The 18,412-nt window shown below is 40.2% G+C and overlaps 1 protein-coding gene across 1 annotated transcript in view; it reads right to left on the reverse strand.

The window, feature by feature from the left end:
* Positions 1-11,892, reverse strand: part of LOC128739646 (uncharacterized) — a 106,411-nt gene extending 94,519 nt beyond the window's left edge. The window contains exons 1-2 of the mRNA XM_053835142.1: positions 11,427-11,892; positions 2,660-2,829 (exon numbers count right to left, since the gene is read on the reverse strand). Of these exons, the coding sequence (XP_053691117.1) occupies positions 2,660-2,829; positions 11,427-11,892 (636 nt within the window). The remainder of the gene's footprint in view (positions 1-2,659; positions 2,830-11,426) is intronic.
* Positions 11,893-18,412: the final 6,520 nt, after the last annotated feature.

An 18,412-nucleotide genomic window follows, 5' to 3' on the forward strand; every position in this document is an offset into this window, starting at 1 on the left:
ATAGGAAATAGGAAATAGGAAATAGGAAATAGGAAATAGGAAATAGGAAATAGGAAATAGGAAATAGGAAATAGGAAATAGGAAATAGGAAATAGGAAATAGGAAATAGGAAATAGGAAATAGGAAATAGGAAATAGGAAATAGGAAATAGGAAATAGGAAATAGGAAATAGGAAATAGGAAATAGGAAAAAGGAAATAGGAAATAGAAAATGGGAAATAGGAAATAGGAAATAGAAAAGGGAAAATATGAAATAGGAAATAATAAATAGGAATAAGGAACTAGGAAATAATAAATAGGAATAAGGAAATAGGAAACAGCAAATAGGAAATAGTGTCGATAGATAAAAATGAAACACAGAAAATGTTCTGCAAAAACTGCAGAAATATAGAAAAGTTCATGAAAAAATTGAAATGTGGTACAGACAAAATGGTGAAAACTCATGAAATAATACGAATTATGAAATAGGAAATGAAAACTAGCAAATAGAAGCAAACGAAAATAACATACATAAAATGATCTTCAAAAATTTAGATATAAGAACCTTAAAAATACATTCTAATACAGGAAAAAAAAACAATAATGCATAACATGAACAGATTATCTGTTCGAGAATAAAGTTGAGGTGAAGACGTTTAAAACGTATGAATGTCTTATTGTTTTAGTTGCCCAACATTGGAAGGACAGAAACTTTATAATATATTAGAAATGGTTTTATTATTTATTATTTTACAGTTTGTATGCATGCATTTTTTTGTTATTAAAAACAAAATAAACAAATTTTGGGGGGGAATTTAAATCGCTTTTTACGCGATTTTTTTATACAAATTTCAGTCTTTTGCAAATTTATACAGAAAAGGTTGATTTAAGCAGAGCGTATGTTTCACTTAAAAACCGAATTCCTTTAGTTTACGTTAAAAACACTTTACACGTTTAAATTTTAGATAACAAATATTGTTTTGAAATGGTAAATGGAATCAAACCGACATCGTATAATCACAGTTTGATACGCAAAACGATTTGTGACGCTACTTGCGATAGCATGTCTGAATCCTGCGTCAAACTGCAAAGTCACACAGCGGATATCGACGGAAATAGACCGAAAAATCGACATCCACACGACGAGGGGCCGCATCGATTTGATACGTGACTGGTGTCTATCTGTGCCCTCCTGTACGGTGTTGGTTCGAAATTGAAAAAGAGGATTTCCAGCGATGTTTCGTAATAGATTAGACCATTAGCATAACGAGTGCTGTGACAGTTTTTTTTCGCTCCAGAATCACTGACAGAATGCCACCCTGCTTCGGACCTGGTGTAAGGACTAGGTAGTCCATATTTTCTGTGCCTTATCTAATCTAGAGCAACGAAAAGAGAAATCACCGAATAAAAACTTAGTCCCATATAACGTGCTGGAATGTTAGCAGTTCCTTGCGTGATACGAGAGATTGCTGGAGCAGTGTTTTATTTTATCGTAGGCTGTTGCAGTAATGAGTTCGATGTGGCCCACAAGGACATTTTTCGCTCATATAATGCAATTGAAGCTCGCTGAAACTTTTGTTCCAGATTCGAACTTTTTACGATGAAAAACAGAGCGTGAAGAAATATGGACTTGACGAATACAAAAGAAAATGTTCTTATCATTTGATGGATGGAAGGGTGTTCACAAAAAGAAAATCTCTTTGCGAGGGTCACCAACCTGAATTGCCTTCGAGCGCTTTTTTTGTGCACTCTCGTATGTTCTTCCTCTTTTTGCTGCTTCAGAAAGGATAATGTTTTTCTTCTTTTTTTTTGTGCTACCTGCCAGAAGTTTCACTTTATGTCCAAATAAACTGCGAGTGCTGGGAGCGACAGAGCATATTTCATGAATGTTCGTCAATTGGGAGGGGATAAAGTACGACAGGTTAAATTTTATTGCACTGCTGGAACGAAGCCGTCATTTGTTTTGTATTTTGTCAAGCGAAAACTGACTCGGTGCTCGGGCAGAGCACTCTATCAACAGACAGTATTGGCCTTTGGAAATTCGAAGAATTTTCAATTTTGATTCAACATTTTGGAAACAAATATGCTATTTCTGATTTTCGGTCGAATTGAAGTCTGAAGCCGAATTGCCGCATCGGTGCCTTTTAAAGGAACTTTGTCCTAGATTTATTAAGAAGTGGAAAAACCGAGACAAGTTTTATCTTTTTTTCTAAGCAGGATACTGAAGTTCTCATTCTGCATTGAATACTGAGGTCTCCGGAGTGTAATTTCCTGTTTCAAAGCGGCAGCGGCAATCAGAAAGACTAATAGACAGACATGCTGATATACAGATAGATAACCAGACGAAAAGACAAATAGTTAAATAACGCAGTTTCGTCAAGATTTGTGTCTGTTGATAGGCATTCAATCGATTATACTAGAGCCATTCAATTTCTTTTTGTATTGACTGGAAGCCAAACTTTACATTTTAAGGGCCATAGCCTTTATCTCAGCCTACACAATGCTACAAGGTTGAACTCATCGGGCGTTTCTTTGCAGAATTAGTTACAATGTGGTTGACAACTTGAATCCTTCTCAAATCTCCTACCGGCCATTCTAATGTTGTATTCTGTGTCACTAATGAATCGAACGGACTGAAGAAACACGTCGTTCTTCGAGCCGAGGTCTTGTGTATAACTTACCTTCATCCGAGGACAAGGCCAGAAGAGTACCGTCTTCCGGTACAGCCCGGACAAGTGTGTCGATAAGCTGTCACAGTATCCGATGAAACTGTCATTTCCGTCGTACGGAGCCGTGTAGAGCACCGTTGAGACGAACGGGTCCGACAGCCACCGGTCGAAACTGACCATATCTGTTGAATGGAAAAGGAAAGAGAGAGAGAGAGAAACTGAACGTTAGAAAAAAAAATCAAGTCACATTTCATTTTATAGAGGATGAGCAAAATTGAACAGGATTAAGGCCTTTCTTGCTTTACGTCATGTTATGACTTGACTGTGCTTTTCAACTAGTGCGAAATTGATGCTCTAGCTCTATAAATATAGAAGAGGTACGCAGCTGCTTTTGTGAAACGAGAACCAAGCCCGGGCGAGACTGTGATTCGAGCATAATTTGATAGGATGTTGAATGGAGCGAGCTATATTCTATTTCGTCACAGCTGAACGCAGCGGTAACTGCATTAAGTCTATAAATTATTATCAACAAAAATTGAATTTATTTTGCAATGTTACCACTCGGGTTGACCTGTTTGCTGTTGCAATATTTCATATCAAATGATATAACTTGCATGAGATTGGATAAAATCATCAGTTTATGCATTTGAACTGCATTCTTTGTTGTATACGTACACTAGCTGAGTGCACGATCTTGCTCAGGGCGCCCCTTATTGAGTCTCAGCCGCTTGTACATTTGTTTTCGGAAATTCCCATAATGTAAAAAAACAAAGCCGTTTTCCTTATTTTGACGTTTTTCCCTTCCTTGTCGCCTGTGTGCGTGTCGCGCGTGTGTGTCCTTTTCCCTTCCTTATTTTGACGTTTTTCCTTTCCTTGTCGCTCCCCCGCCCCTTTCGTCATCCAGTCTATACTGTTGTCAGTCGAAATCTAAACATTAGCTAAGAAAAATGAAAAAAAAAAATCTAAAAAATAAAAAAAGTCTTGTCAGGGTCCTGTCCCCTACTTTCGTCTGTTCTCCCCCTTTCTATACAGGTTTTCTAATGATAAGGATCCCGCATGCCATGTTTGATGAAGAACGGTCCAAGCGTTTAGGAGTTGTTGCGGTGGATACAAACATATAAATAAACACACATACTCTGACTTTTATATATTAAATAATTGAAATTGCTTATTTTTAATCATTTTTGCATCAAAAATTGAACTCAACGAGAAATTTTGTAATATGTTGCAATGTATATTTGGAATAAATAAATGCATAACTATTCAATGGGGTTCAAACAATGGGGTCATTTGCCCCTTGTGGTATGAATAAGTATATATACGAACTGTCGGTACGATTAGTATTAAGAATATTAGAGTTCAACATTGAAATCATTTTTAATGCGAGTCCATATTGCCGATTTCTAGTATTTTTTCAGTCGCCAAACAAGAATTCATCAAAGCAAACTGTGAATTGCAGAAAGGAAGTTATTATTAATCGGGTTTTATGTCAAGATGCAACTAGAATGATTTACCTATAAACTAAGATTGATTAATCGAATATATTTATTTTGTTTAAACGACCGGTTTTTCAAAAATTCGTTAAAATTTCCAATATGCACGATAAAATTAAATACGTATATGCCGCACAAATGCTGAAGCTGTTGAAAATTTATTTTATATTCTTATTTTACACTAGAATCTCGTTTTACGTCCATTTAATTTAAGCGATTTCTTTTCACGTCTATTTTTTACGTCCGAAATTCGAATTGTCATTGCCTGTGCTTTGCTCGGATTGTCATTGCCAATTCTGTGCTTTCTCATTGCCTTTTAAGATTTTTCTCTCCCTTTCCCTTCCTCGTCCATTTCCTTTTGCCTTCGCATTTCTATATATATTTTTCCTTTGATATTTCCGTTTCTTGTTTTTCCAGACAATCAAACCCTTGCAATATATACTTTTTCAAAATGCGAGTGTCGGCTAGAAGTCGAAAATCTATGTTAGACACCATTTTGAAATTCAAGATGGCGGACTATTATTTAGCATTTTGCTTGCATGAAACCCCTTGCAATACCGTGGACCCCCGTTCGTTTGACCGTTTTTAATCTGAACACTTTTTAATTTGAACCCCACTGGTTTGCACGACGTGCAAATTAAAAATGGTTCATATGTCATTTTCAACATGACTGCTTTTTTATGTGCATTGCTTTTGCAGACAGTTCACATGAACACGACTTGTTTGTACTGATCTAGCATGTTTCATCAGTTTCATATTCCGTTTCCCAACGATTACGATAGAAACCCGATCGGAGAATAAAATATTCGCTGCTTGCAACTGTCAACTAAATCAAACCACCAAAACAATAACAATGAGCAGGGCGGCCAGTTCATGTAAGTTTCAGCATATTTAGGGTTGCCAGTAGTTCAAATTAATAACTAACCGCGTTAGTTTGCATGAGGAAACGTTTAAACGAACGGGAGTCCACTGTATAGCCACGGCCACGCCTTCCCAAATCGATGATGCGATGCGTAATGTTCCCGAAAATTTATTTAATGTTGGCTCTATTGAATTCTGTGAATCAGACATTTAGACTGGTCTTTCGAAGCTAAAACATCATCTAGCGCAGGTCCTGATGGAATACCATCAGTAGTTTTGAAGAAATGTGTTGACGCGCTCTGTAGATCTCTGCTACTAATTTGCAACATGTCTGTTCAACAAAATAAGTTCCCAGAGTGCTGGAAAAAATCTTTTATTTTTCCAGCATTTAAAAAAGGAGAAAAACGCAACGTTGAAAATTGCAGGGGAATTACATCTCTATGTGCCGGCTCTAAATTACTGGAGATTCTTGTGTATGAGCTTCTATTCAGCAAAGTGAAGTCATATATTTCGATGGCTTTTTCCCAAAATGCTCTGTGCACACAAACCTGTTGCAGTTTAGCTCGTCCTGTTTTCGTCATACGGAGAGTTGTTCTCAAATTGATACAGTATATACTGATCTTAAGACTGCCTTCGATCGAATCGACCACCAAATACTACTACGGAAACTGAACCGCCTAGGGGCTTCCAACGAATTTATCTGCTGGCTCCAGACATATCTGACGAACCGCAGTCTATCAGTGAAGCTAGGTTCTACCGAATCGTTCAATTTCTGCAACAAGTCCGGCGTCCCACAGCGACGCAATTTGGGACCATTACTGTTCATAATTTACTTCAATGACGTTTGTGCCGTTATTCCACCGGGATGCAAACTACTATATGCGAATGATCTGAAAATTTTCCGTGCTGTACGATCTGTAGAGGACTGCAAACAACTACAAGACCTAGTTAACCGATTTGCGGACTGGTGTCGCATGAACAACCTTACTATAAGCGTCAAAAAGTGTTCAGTGATCACCTTCACTAGAAGTAAACCCCCAATCATGTTTATAGGATCGACGAATCTCTTCTTCGACGTGTCGCTAACGTCAAAGATCTGCGAGTGGGAATCGATTCCAAGCTCACCTTCCAAAACCACTATTCCAGTATTATATCCAAAGCAAACCGAAACTTGGGGTTTATTATGCGCTTAGCTAAGGACTTCCGTGACCCGTACTGTCTACGTGCCCTCTACTTTTTCTTAGTACGATCCCTTCTGGACACGGCCTCCGTTGTATGGAGTCCATACATACGTTTCTGGATTTCAAGAATTGAAGCTGTGCAACGGAGATTAGTCAGGCATGCATTACGATTCCTTCCATGATCTGATCCATCAACTCTTCCACCGTACGAAAATAGGTGTAAACTGATAAACATCGACACCTTTCTTAAAAGAAGGGATACTTCGAGAGCTATTTTCGCTGCCAAGCTGCTTGTTACGATACCGCATATACGGCAACACTGTCAACGCCGCGGATGACGTTTATGTTGCTAGAGGGTAAAACGAGAGCATAGGTAAGCAAAGAAAACCGTCATTGCAGTTAGTATTTTATATCGAATTTCTAAGTTAATTTCAAGGAATCAAAATAAAATCGCCTCTTTAACGTGTGAAATAACACCAGGATTGCAAATTGGCTCCTGATAAGTGGTAGATGCTTGTGATTCTAGTGGTAAGAGAAAAGATACTAATTGAATTAGTGTAAACTGAGAGATGTAAACAAAATCTATTTGTACTTACCTGCAGCTATAACAACCGTTGAAATCCATCAGTAGCGGAATACTTACTTACCTGTTGATTAATACTTACCATAGCCGACCGTAACCTTGTTTGTAAGTAGCCTGAAACCAATCGTAATTGTGTAAAAATGTGTACTTACCAGATTGAATCTTTGATAGCATTCTCAGCCGCGGAAAATAAAGTAGTTGTACTTAGGTACGAAACATAATTACAGAAGCATAGATTGTGGCTGTAGATTGATCGTAGGATACAGAGAAGGTGCGAATGGAAACCGTGATACCTTGTAAGTTAAATGTATATATTTCAAAATTTGTTTTAATATAAATATATTACAGTTTGTGCATTATCGAAAAATAATCGGTTGCTAGTAGCAACTTGCTACAGAAAATTGGTTCGTATCCGAACACTGCTAAAAAGTGAAATTGACGCGCCAGAAATTTTATCAATGCTGAACATAAATATCGTACTGAGACCTCTGAGAACCCGAGAATTTTTTCGTCCAGTATTCCACCGCACTATATGTACGGAAAACATGAGCCAGCTTAGGAAATATATAGAATATTTAATAGTGTTTAGTACCTGTTCAATTTTCATCAGTCATCAGATCACTTCAAATATAAAATACTTCAATGCGATATTCTAGGTTAAGTTCGTCAAATTTATAGTTGACAATATATGTTTGTAATTGTATAAAACGATGACTATCTTTGTCATCTTTGTCAGTTTAAAACGCATGTTTTTTGCTCGATTAAAAAAATCTCTTTGTTTTTTTTTTTCAACCCACCAACCCCACCCCCCTCTTCAGTTGCCCAACACCGGAAGGACAAAAACTTTATAAAATATTTGTAATGGCCTAATCAAGTTTGTCTCTCCCTTTCGCTTCCTCTTTCGCTTCCTTTCGCGTTCGCATTTCTATATATATTTTTCTTTGATATTTCCGTTTCAAACTTTCTATGGAGTTTGTTATAGTAATATTACTTTTTTTTCTCCTATTACTTTTTAATGTTCGTTTTGCTCTTTGTACCCAGTTTTTCATTCATGTTCCCAGCCTTCTAGAATATGTTCCGTCATTTTCCCACCGCATAAATTACTCGATTGCCTTTTTTCACAAATCCACACGCCTCACTCTCATTACATTGCTCCCAAGGTTAGTCAAGAGAGGTTTTCTGATGTTCAAATTTGTTTTTCACCCCCGCTGGTTACCCTTGACGATCACCGAAATTTTCAAAGCGGAAACTGTTGAATGGATAAACAACGTCGATGGTTGCTAACCAATCCTTCCGCGCACTTCTCTTCTACAAACTGTGAAAACTAGATCACCTATTTTAACTCACCTTGATTGCTCCGTTAATATTTATGATTACTTTAATTGTTCTTTCATGTCTGGTTTTCTATTTTCTTCTCTAGTCTTCTGATTTTCATTTTGGTTTTGCCATTTTTTTCCATTTCGCCTTTTCTTAATTACGCTCAACATTTTATCTTTTAGGTTTCTCTTCAGTGTTGTTTTTTTTTGTATTTTCTTACGCATTTTATTCTTTGAATATGAAGGTCTTGCGATTTGGACAAGTCAGTTTTCCTGCGTTATCGCAGTACGCGGCAAGAGCAAACACCCGCAGCCTTGTGATTTTGATCCAGATGATGTTAATAGTGCTTTCTCAGCTAACTTTACAAACAGTTCTCGCCGGGGTGAAATACCTGTAAGCTCGGAAGTCGATTCGTCATTCAGTTTCTGTTTTCAACCAGTGCACGACTGAGAAGTCGTCAACGCCATCTGGGACATCAAGTCGAACGCCGTCGGAATGGACGGTTTGCCCATTAAATTTGTGAAGACCATCCTACTGTTAGTCGTGCACCAGATTACATATTCACATCACATATGACATGTTCATCGAGGCTTCCACTTTTCCCGACTCCTGGAAGCATGCAAAAGTCTTATCATTGAAGAAGAAGACTCATTTGAATGACATTAGAAATCTGCGGTCTGTCAGCATACTTTGTGTGTTATTGAAGGCTTTTGAGAGGCTGCTTAAATAGCAAATGGTATCCTACATAGAAGGTAATGGCTTTTTGACGGACTATCGGGCCGGTTTCCGTCGAGGACATAGCATCAAAACCGCAGCTCTTCGAGTGTACGACGACTTAGCATCCATTATCGATAAAAAAGGTTCCGGTATATTGCTGCTGCTCGATTTCTCAAAGGCTTTTGATACAATTCCATACAGTAAACTCCTGATAAAGCTGAGAGCTCAGTTCAATTTTTCCTCCACTGCTGTAAGTCTGATGAGATCGTACCTACTTGGAAGACAACAGACAGTTTTTTGTGGGGACCGCTGCTCACATAGTATGGACGTGCCGTCCGGCGTTCCTCAAGGTTCTGTGCTGGGTCCGTTACTTTTGATAAAGTACTGTTCAATTCAAATTTATGCCGACGATGTGCAGCTTTATGCCGGTACGCCAAATCCTTGTTCGCGCGAATTGGTTAGAATGGTAAACGCTGATCTTGAACGAGTTGCGGATTGGTCGCGACGGAATGAGTTTCTTGTGAATCCTGCCAAGAGCAAAGCTCTATTCATCACAAATCGACGTCGCAGAGCAGGAGGCACTGTTTTGCCTGCACCTAGACTTGTATTAGATGGACAAAGCATCGAATGGTCAGAAAGTGCTAGCAACCTAGGATTTATCTTCCAAAATGATTTTCAGTGGGATGACCTGATAGCAGTGCGGAAAGATCTATGCTAGTCTACGAACGCTTTACTGCTGTACTTCCTCCGCTACGACTACCACCAAACTGTTGCTCTTCAAATCGCTGATCCTGCCGCATTTCTTGTTTGGTGATGTTCTTCACGTTCGCCCCAGCGCAAGCTCCCTTAAACAACTGCGTGAGATTTGTGTAGGGACTGAGTTGCTACGACCATGTAAGTCACCTCCAGCAAAACCTGATTGGATGCCCTCTATGCAATGTTTTTACGCCTATCGGTCGTGCGTGTTCCTGAGGAATCTTATGGAAACACAGTCGCCAAGTACTCTTCATTGAAAGCTCATCCAAACTCGTGGACGCCGCTTGCAAAGCCTTATAGTACCAGCCAATAGCACGACAGCCTATGTTAATTCATTGTTCGTTCGAGGTGTGGTTAATTGGAATTCGTTACCACCCGCTGTTAAGCCCTCAGATTGCATCATCTTTTATAACCGAGTAAACTAAAAAAATCTTTGTTTAAATTCAAGGGAATAGCCCAGATAATGTATGTTGTATTAATATGTAGTTAATTAAGTATAAAAATTGTATTTGTAACTATTGGGTAATCGGAGCTAGCAAATTTTAAAAGATTTAGCGTAAGATCTACTAAAAGAGTAGCGTAAGATCTACTGGACAATTAATAAATCAAATAAATCAAATGAATTTCCTATGTTTGGATCGCGAGTTAACTATTTTTTTTCTAGGAATCCATAAACAAGTCCATAAACTTTGTGTGTGCCAATATTTCGTATAATTTTGGAACATTGCTACCCAAACCTGTACTATAATTTTGAAGCCTGCTTTGAACACATGTAACACATGCTGGATTGTACGGCACAGTCGTTTTGCGGCAATGTTCTCTTCGTAGTACCGTTCCTTCGAATAACATTAAAAGCATAGGTATGTAGGTATGTAGAACAACTGCAAAACAACTTCGCAGTGCTCGGCAGTCGCGAATGAAAGCATTTCTAGTTTTCAGTGATAATTAAAATCAACTTGATTTAGGGCTCATAAAGTTCAGCATGTAGGTAATAAAGTCCAGTGCAAGTCCAGTGCAGTTTTATCAATTCCATGCGTCCCTTTTGACGTGTTTTATGTTTTTGTTTATCACAATCATCACAACACATGCGGAAAGAATTGCCCTAGAATGCTTACTATAAACCACACAAACTGAATATGCCGTCTTTAAAAAGGATTTGGTTCCCAGCTTCTGTTTTAGAAGGTTAGAACCCAGTAAATAAATGATTGAATTTAATATTTCTTTTCCTATAAATACTGATACACGCTATTCCGTAAGGCACTTAGAAAGTCTATCAAAAATTACCTCATTAAATTTTCATTAGGTCATACCTAATGGGTTAATCGTGTTCGCCGAGTTTTGGGTCAGGATTTAAAACATTCCCTAGACGAATGAAGCAAGTGCTATTTTCGTTCCCATTCAGAATCATTGATTTACGGAGCATGGTCAAGGTTAAGTTCCAATATTAGAGGGATATAACTTCTAAGATTTATATTTCTAGTGATTTTCTCCGACCATAAATAAAATAAAAATGCAGTGGCTTGGATGATATATTTTATCTGACAAAAACATAGTGCTAGCGAAGCAATGGAGTACTATATCGAAAGATGGTACTTTAACAAAAAAGAAACACGATTCGAATGGATGTTCACTGTTGCGGCACACAAAGTTTGCTACTTAAAATACTGGTAGAACAATTAAAAGCATCAGGAGTCTGCTTCCAGCAAGTCTCATTACATTGCAAGCGCTACAGTTTAATAATGGCCATTCTGTCAGAAACATTAGGAACATCAGAATGCTTTTCACTTCGTTTCCTAATTGAACGGTTACAATGTTAAGCAGGACTTTCTACTTTGAAACAATTATAATAAAATCCAATTACATAATCCTACCTTTCCAGTAACGAAACTGAACTCTGCTTTGGCTGGCCTCGCCGTCGTCGTCGTCGACCTTCTCCTTGGTAAGGAATAATTTCACAAAATCTCTAAATTCGCTTTGATATGTCTCAATGCTTGTCGGCGACTGCTGCTGAGCCACCACCACCAAAACATCACCCGACGACCGTTCGAGATCTGACGGTTCCGGCCGCATACTGGCACTAGAATTTAGTGTAGTTTCAACAATAACACTGATATCGCTGCCGTTGCCGTTACTGGGGGCGTTGGAAGAAGGTTCCGTTTTAGTAGATCCGCTCTGCCACTGGCCACGATTCGGCGAGAACAATAGAACACGTGCCTCGGTTGGCAGCAAAACTCTGAAGAGACCACAAACGACTAGAACGGAGGCGGCTAGAAGAGGGAAAACTGCGGGAATCAGCAGTCTTTGGCTGGCAGCAGCACCTCGATCCGAGAGCCTCATGTGGAAAATTATGACAACCGGGATTGCGATGGTGCTTTCAAATGATTACGATATTTTTATTGCCTGCTCTACCCGTGGGGGTGGTTTGGGGGTGGCAGCCTGTGTGTTGGTGTGTCGAGTGTACAGCGCAGAAACTGACATGATAAAGCCGTCGTGCTAGGTCCGACCATTACGGCCGTCGGTACGCTGGAAACTGGGGCTCGTCGACGTCTTTCGGCGAAATTTGCGTTTCATCGTTTTCAATTATGCCGACGGGCTGTTAGCACTCAATAGTGGGATTTTGTTTTTCGCTTGCTCACCATTCCACCACCACCAACACAAGGGCAGGGGTTTTCCGACGTTAACCGGGCAGATCAATTGAGTAGGTTGCAGCTTGACCTGTCGAGAATCCGGGCGATTGTCAGCGGGAAAACTCCCACAGATGTTTACATATTCTGTGCAGGGAAAATACTGCGGTTCGATTCGCTGCGATGGCGGTTGACTAATAGAGCGTTCGTTTTATTCATTCCAATCTTATCACGTGTTGGCATCTGAAAAATAGAAACGAGAAATAGCACTGATAAGCGGAAATGTTATAAAAGAAAGCATGACAAGAGCAATAAATTCTTCGAACGCGACCATCAGATAATGATTCTCAATTTGTTTGAATAATACCATGATCAGCAAATCAAACTAGTAAGAGTAAGCAAAACGAGCAATTTTTAGTAAATCATCTGGAAAATAATATGCCGGCAAGTCATATAGGTACGTATCGAAGTGGTAACGGGAGCTCTTCAGTTTCATGTTGTTTACACAAGGCATCGATAACAGTGAAGAGTGTGCTCCTCCTATTCAGTATTGCCACCCATATCGAATAACATATCGAGTATAGAGAGTTGTTGATGTTATAGGCAACATTGCAAACCGAGTAGGAGGAGTGTGGTATAAAGATCTTCTTTTTCTTCTGTCTACTGGTTGAACTGTCTAAGGTAAAGTTCGGTGATATCTTTCAACTAGAAAGTTTTTTTCCTCTTCGCGGTACGAGGATGTTGTATGCAGGGGAAGTTTGTTTCGGCACACACGCGCGTCCAAGTTAATTGGTTGGCCTGAGAGATTTATGAATGCCAGTCGACGAAAGCAGGAGTTCTGCTTTTGCTTGATAGCGCTGTGTCACCAAAGCTTTTAGGACTTTCCATATGATTTCCTTTGAGTGGAATTACCATTAACTACGGTCTTGTTTTATGAAATGCTTTCCCTTTTGAGCAATTTTCCGTCTTTTCAAGGGATATTTTTTTCGATATGTAGTTAAGTTTAAACCCTTGAAGTAATGTTCGTAGGATTAATACCTAGTTGTTAATCTTCTCAAGAAAAAAATAAAAATAAAAATAAAAAAAGACGATTTCAGAACAATATGACGTTTATTCATCACTTGTTATAACCAAGGCTCAATCTAACGACAGATCCGTTATTCTGGTTTTACTTTCATATGTGATGGGATCATTATAACTACATCAAAAATAATCTGTTCAACCTTTTAATAAGTTATGAATCGCATTCCGAAAAAAATAAGAAAAAAAAACAATTTAAAGTAATAAATAGGAAAGAGGACGCTTGTGCGGTATCCGTCGTACTTCGATCGTCAGCTTGGTCGTGGTCTCTGTTCCTCAAAGATGTCCATAAAAAGATTTGAAGTGCATAACACAGGTTCGCCGATATTATCGACAGCAAGCTACTCGTTTGACCAACCCATAAACCGTGTGCGAGTGTTTACCACGGCCGACAGAGTTGCAGTGAACCGGAGAATGTGCAAATATATTCGCCCATAAATCTTAATCTGTCGTTCGAAGGCCATTTTATTTTATGGGCCGGTACATGTGCCTTATGAAAATGTACGGAAATGGAGAGTGTGACCGTTGAAATGCGGAACGCGTGCAGTTTCGAAAATAGTTATTTGCAGGAACATATGCTAATTAGATTCTAAAATCTGCAAACTTTGCTACAAAGCGGCTATGATGATAATATTTACTTCACTTTTTCGGCAACAATCCGCTTATCGAATCCATGCCGTATTCAGGAGCCGTCTCCACATTACTCGGTCTTGGGCTGCCGCTATTCAGTCGCCCCAACCATCCGCTGTTCTATCATCCTCGTCAACAGCGCTCATTCAACGGGTACGGGGTCTGCCTCGAAGTCGTCGGCCTCTGTCGGGTTCTCTGCTAAATATTTTTTTCGCTGGTCTCTCATCCGACATCCTTGCTACGTGGCTAGCCCATTGTAGCCTGCCGAATTTTAATCGCTTCACAATATCCGCATCTTTGTATATTTGGTATATTTTATGATTCATGCGCATGTGCCACACTCCTTCGTCTAATATGCCGCCAAGAATCGACTTGGCACTTACGCTCGAAAACGCCAAAAGCTCGTCAGTCGCTCTCTCTCAACGTCCACGCTTCGTAGCCGTAGAGTACCACCGGGAGCGTTTTATAGAGCGCGAATTTTATACGGAGTTGTAGGCTACGGGATCTCAGCTGGCTACGTAATCCGTAGAAGGCCCTGTTGGCAGCCGCTATCCGCCTTTTTACTTCACGACTCACGTCGTTGTCACATGTCACTAACGTACCAAGGTAAACAAATTCGTCGACCACTTCAAAACTATCTCCATCTATCATCACCGCAGTTCTAACACCCGAAGGGCTACCAGCTACCACGCTCTCTACCAGCCACCATATACTTTGTTTTCGTGGAATTTATGATAAGCCCTATCCTCGCAGCTTCCTCCTTAAGATGCGTGTACGCTTCTTCAACAACTCTGCGGTTTACACCGTTCACATCGATATCGTCCGCAAACCCTAGGACTTACTAACTAAATCAACTCCAGGCCGTAGTTTCCTCTACTGTACGAAGAAGTCGTCATCATTCCGCTCGGCTCATGGCCGCAATTCGCCAGCCACGTAGACTGCGTAGGATCCGCAGGTCGCCTTCCACTTAATCGATCCATCCATTGAGAACTTTGTTAACCGGGTTGTCGTCCGACATCCTCACGACGTGCCCAGCCCGTCGCAGGTGACCTATTTTTGCGGTGTGAGCGATGGGTGGTTCCCTAAGCCGCTGATGCAATTCATGGTTCGTTCGGCTCCTCCACGTTCCGTCTTCCATCTGCACTCCGCCGTAGATGGTGCGCAACACCTTCCGTTCGAAAACACTAAGGGCGCGTTGGTCCTCCACGAGCATAGTCCATGTCTCATGGCCGTAAAGGATAACCGGTCTAATCAGCGTCTTGTAGATTGTTAACTTCGTGCGGTGGCGAATTTTGTTCGATCGCAGCGTCCTACGGAGTCCAAAGTAGCCACGATTTCCTGCTATAATGCGTCTTTGTATTTCTCTGCAAGTCCAATCCGTTTGGCTTCAGTTTTCAGTCCGATGTACGTTTCCGCCATCCTCTCAAAGGTACGTGTAATGATGTCAACGTCGTCAGCGAAACCAAGAAGCTGGACGGACTTCGTAAATTTCGTGCCACTGGTGTCTATCCCCGCTCTTCTTATCACACCCTCCAAAGCGATGTTGAATAGCAAACATGAAAGCCCATCACCTTGCCGTAACGCTCTTCGAGATTCAAAGGGACTCGAGACTACTCCTGATACTCGAACAACACACATTACTCGATCTACCGTTGCCTTGACCAATCGCGTTAGTTTATCCGGAAATCCGTAGTAGTGCATAATCTGCCATAGCTGATCTCGATCGATCGTGTCACACGCCGATTTGAAGTCGATGAATAAATGATGTGTGGGCACGTTGTTTTGGCGAGAAGATCCTAGAACGGCTCTTTTACGTCATCGGGTTTGTCGTTCGTTGGTGCGTACACATTTATCAGACTGTAGTTGAAGAATTTGCCCTTAATCCTCAACACGCATAGACAGTTATTGATGGGCCTCCAGCTAATGACACGCTTCAGTTGTTTTTCATAAATACGAATCCGACTCCATGCTCTGTTTGAATGTTGTGCTCGCAATAGGATCTACTGCGCGGAATTCGCGTCTTCGGCTACCGCACTTCCTGGATGGCTGCGACCTCGACCTTTATCTTCTGCAGTTCTCTTGCCAGGATATCGCCAGGGCTGCCACAGTAGGATACAATTTCGGAGCTGCCTTCGGGGAACATGAAAGTCTACCTGACCTGAGAGAGCTGCAATTGACATCTCCACTCCACTCCAAGACAAAAAGCCTTTGCAATAATTTTCTTCTGGAAACTAACGGATGCAGATCAATAAGCTTGCAATGTTCCCCGTAGGCTGGTAGTATTGCGGCATCGTTCCAGGGCAGAAAACGCAGAACATATCTCAAAAAGTTCTTTTGGATGACCTCTATCCTGTTGATATGCAGATGCACAGCAGAATGCTACGAACAAGTGCACAATACAACGATTTAAGCGCGTATATATCCTGGAATGCGTTGGTGTTTCTTTTCACGAATCCAAGTATTGCGAAGGTTTTAGCAGTGATAGTTGAAATATTTTTGTTGAATGTGGCTTTGGAATCAATAGTAGCGCCCAAGTCCTTTATTATTATTTATTATTTATAATTCATCTGACCTTAAAATTGTCTACATGTATAAAATCTTATCCTAAATTAGCTCTACGCAATCTCTGTGCAAACAAGTGTGACGGTACACCAAAGTCAAATAGTTCTTCAACATTAGAAAAGGTCCTGATACATTCAGTTATCGGTTCGCTATATCCGAACGCAGTCCAATGAAACTGCGTTTGAACTAGTCCAGTTGATCGCAACGGCCGTTGTGATGCGTGAAAATTAATCATGGAAAGCAAGTTTGGAGAGTCGATTTCGCAGTTGATAGTTTTTGCCACGAATATTGATTGTTGCATCTTGCGTCGGTGTTCAAGGGCGTCCAAGTCGAGTAAACGGCACCTATCTACGAAAACCAGGTAAGATATCAGGATGTCCCCAGGGCAAGTGTTGCAATGTCGTTCACGAAAAGCAAGTAGAGTAGAGGTCCCATTTTGCTTCCTTGAGGGACTCCAGACTTATTGGTAAACACCGATGAAACACTACTACCCAGTATCACTCGAAGCACCCTACCACTGAGGTTTAACCATCTGTTGGGAGGCACCAAGTTGAGACAGTTTCCGTAATAGTATTGCATGGTCAATCCGATCGAAAACTACTTTCAGTATAGATAACATCAACTTGCTTCTTGTCCTCCATATGCGAGATACACATCGTTGTACATTCCAGCAAATTAGTGCAAACAGATCTACCAGGCATGAAACCGTGCTGCACGGTTGAAATATAGTTCTTAGTGCGCTTAGAAGCTGCGGAAAGGCTAGTAATTCCTCGATAATTCCTTACGTTATGGTCTGCACTTGGCGTGTTTGGCTCCGCTCGATAGAGTATTTGTTACGCAGGGGCTCGCGTATTCGGGTAAATGATATGAAGTAACATTTCGTGACATTAACTTGCATACCATTAAGCGTACACAATCGTGAAGGAGAATCAATATTGCTTTGGAGAGTACAGCAGCCAAGTCTGGTTTTGATTTCACGGAAAATCTTTAAGTCGTCGTCGTACGTTAGCTTAGATGAGCTTAAAAGGCTGCTCAGCTCATTAACGAAAAGTACACATATCAAAGGCCCTAGATGGCTGCCTTGGGGCACGCCAGATGGTATCTCGAAACAAGACGAGGTAATAGGTAGGTAGGAGGTAGGGATAGGAGTTGCTGGATAAGAGGCTAATGACCACTGTGGGGTCTATTTTATAACTGCAGGTATGCGAGGTACCGATGTTACGCATTATCCAGCCATTTACCAGCCATACCGCCGATCACGAGTAGCAAATAATACCAAAAACTTATCGTTATACACGCGCTGGGTACTGGAAATAAAAATCACCATATTTCCAACGGTTATTTGGAAACAAATTTTAAGACTTTAAAAAGATTGCCAATTCTAACCAATGGTTTAGCACAGTTGGAAGAAACGAATGTTGTGTGAAAATCCGGTGGTCAACTAACCATTTCAAATCCATTTCCATCCAACCATTTCAATCAAAGTATAAATTTCTCGAAAAAGTGGAAAACTTAACTTATACGTGAGTGCATACGAAATTTATACTTTACGTCATTTAGCTCAATTTGTGGCAGTACGAAGTATACCGGGTCAGCTAGTTGTTGAATAAAATTTATCGTTCGGTACGACCATACAGGGATGATTCCTCCTCAGAATAAAAAAAGAGAAGAGAAAAATTCACACTTTACTCAGTCGAGATTTATGCTGTTCTGTTTTGCTTTAACTTTTCTCTTTTTACTGATTACGATTGCTCAGCAACCTGCACAGTGTTCTTCTCATTGAGGAGTAAACTGAGCAACAAAATGTTAAGGTGAAATTAGTCGTCATCGATTCTGCCAATATCAAAAGCAGTTTTTTTTTGTTCGAAACAAAAATTCTGTTCATGAAAATATATTCGCTGTGTTCAGATTGGTAAGAAGAATGCAGTATTTACATTTTTATAAACAGAATCCCGCTTTTG

The sequence above is a fragment of the Sabethes cyaneus genome, chromosome 3, assembly GCF_943734655.1.
Source record: "Sabethes cyaneus chromosome 3, idSabCyanKW18_F2, whole genome shotgun sequence".
Lineage (NCBI taxonomy): Eukaryota > Metazoa > Arthropoda > Insecta > Diptera > Culicidae > Sabethes > Sabethes cyaneus.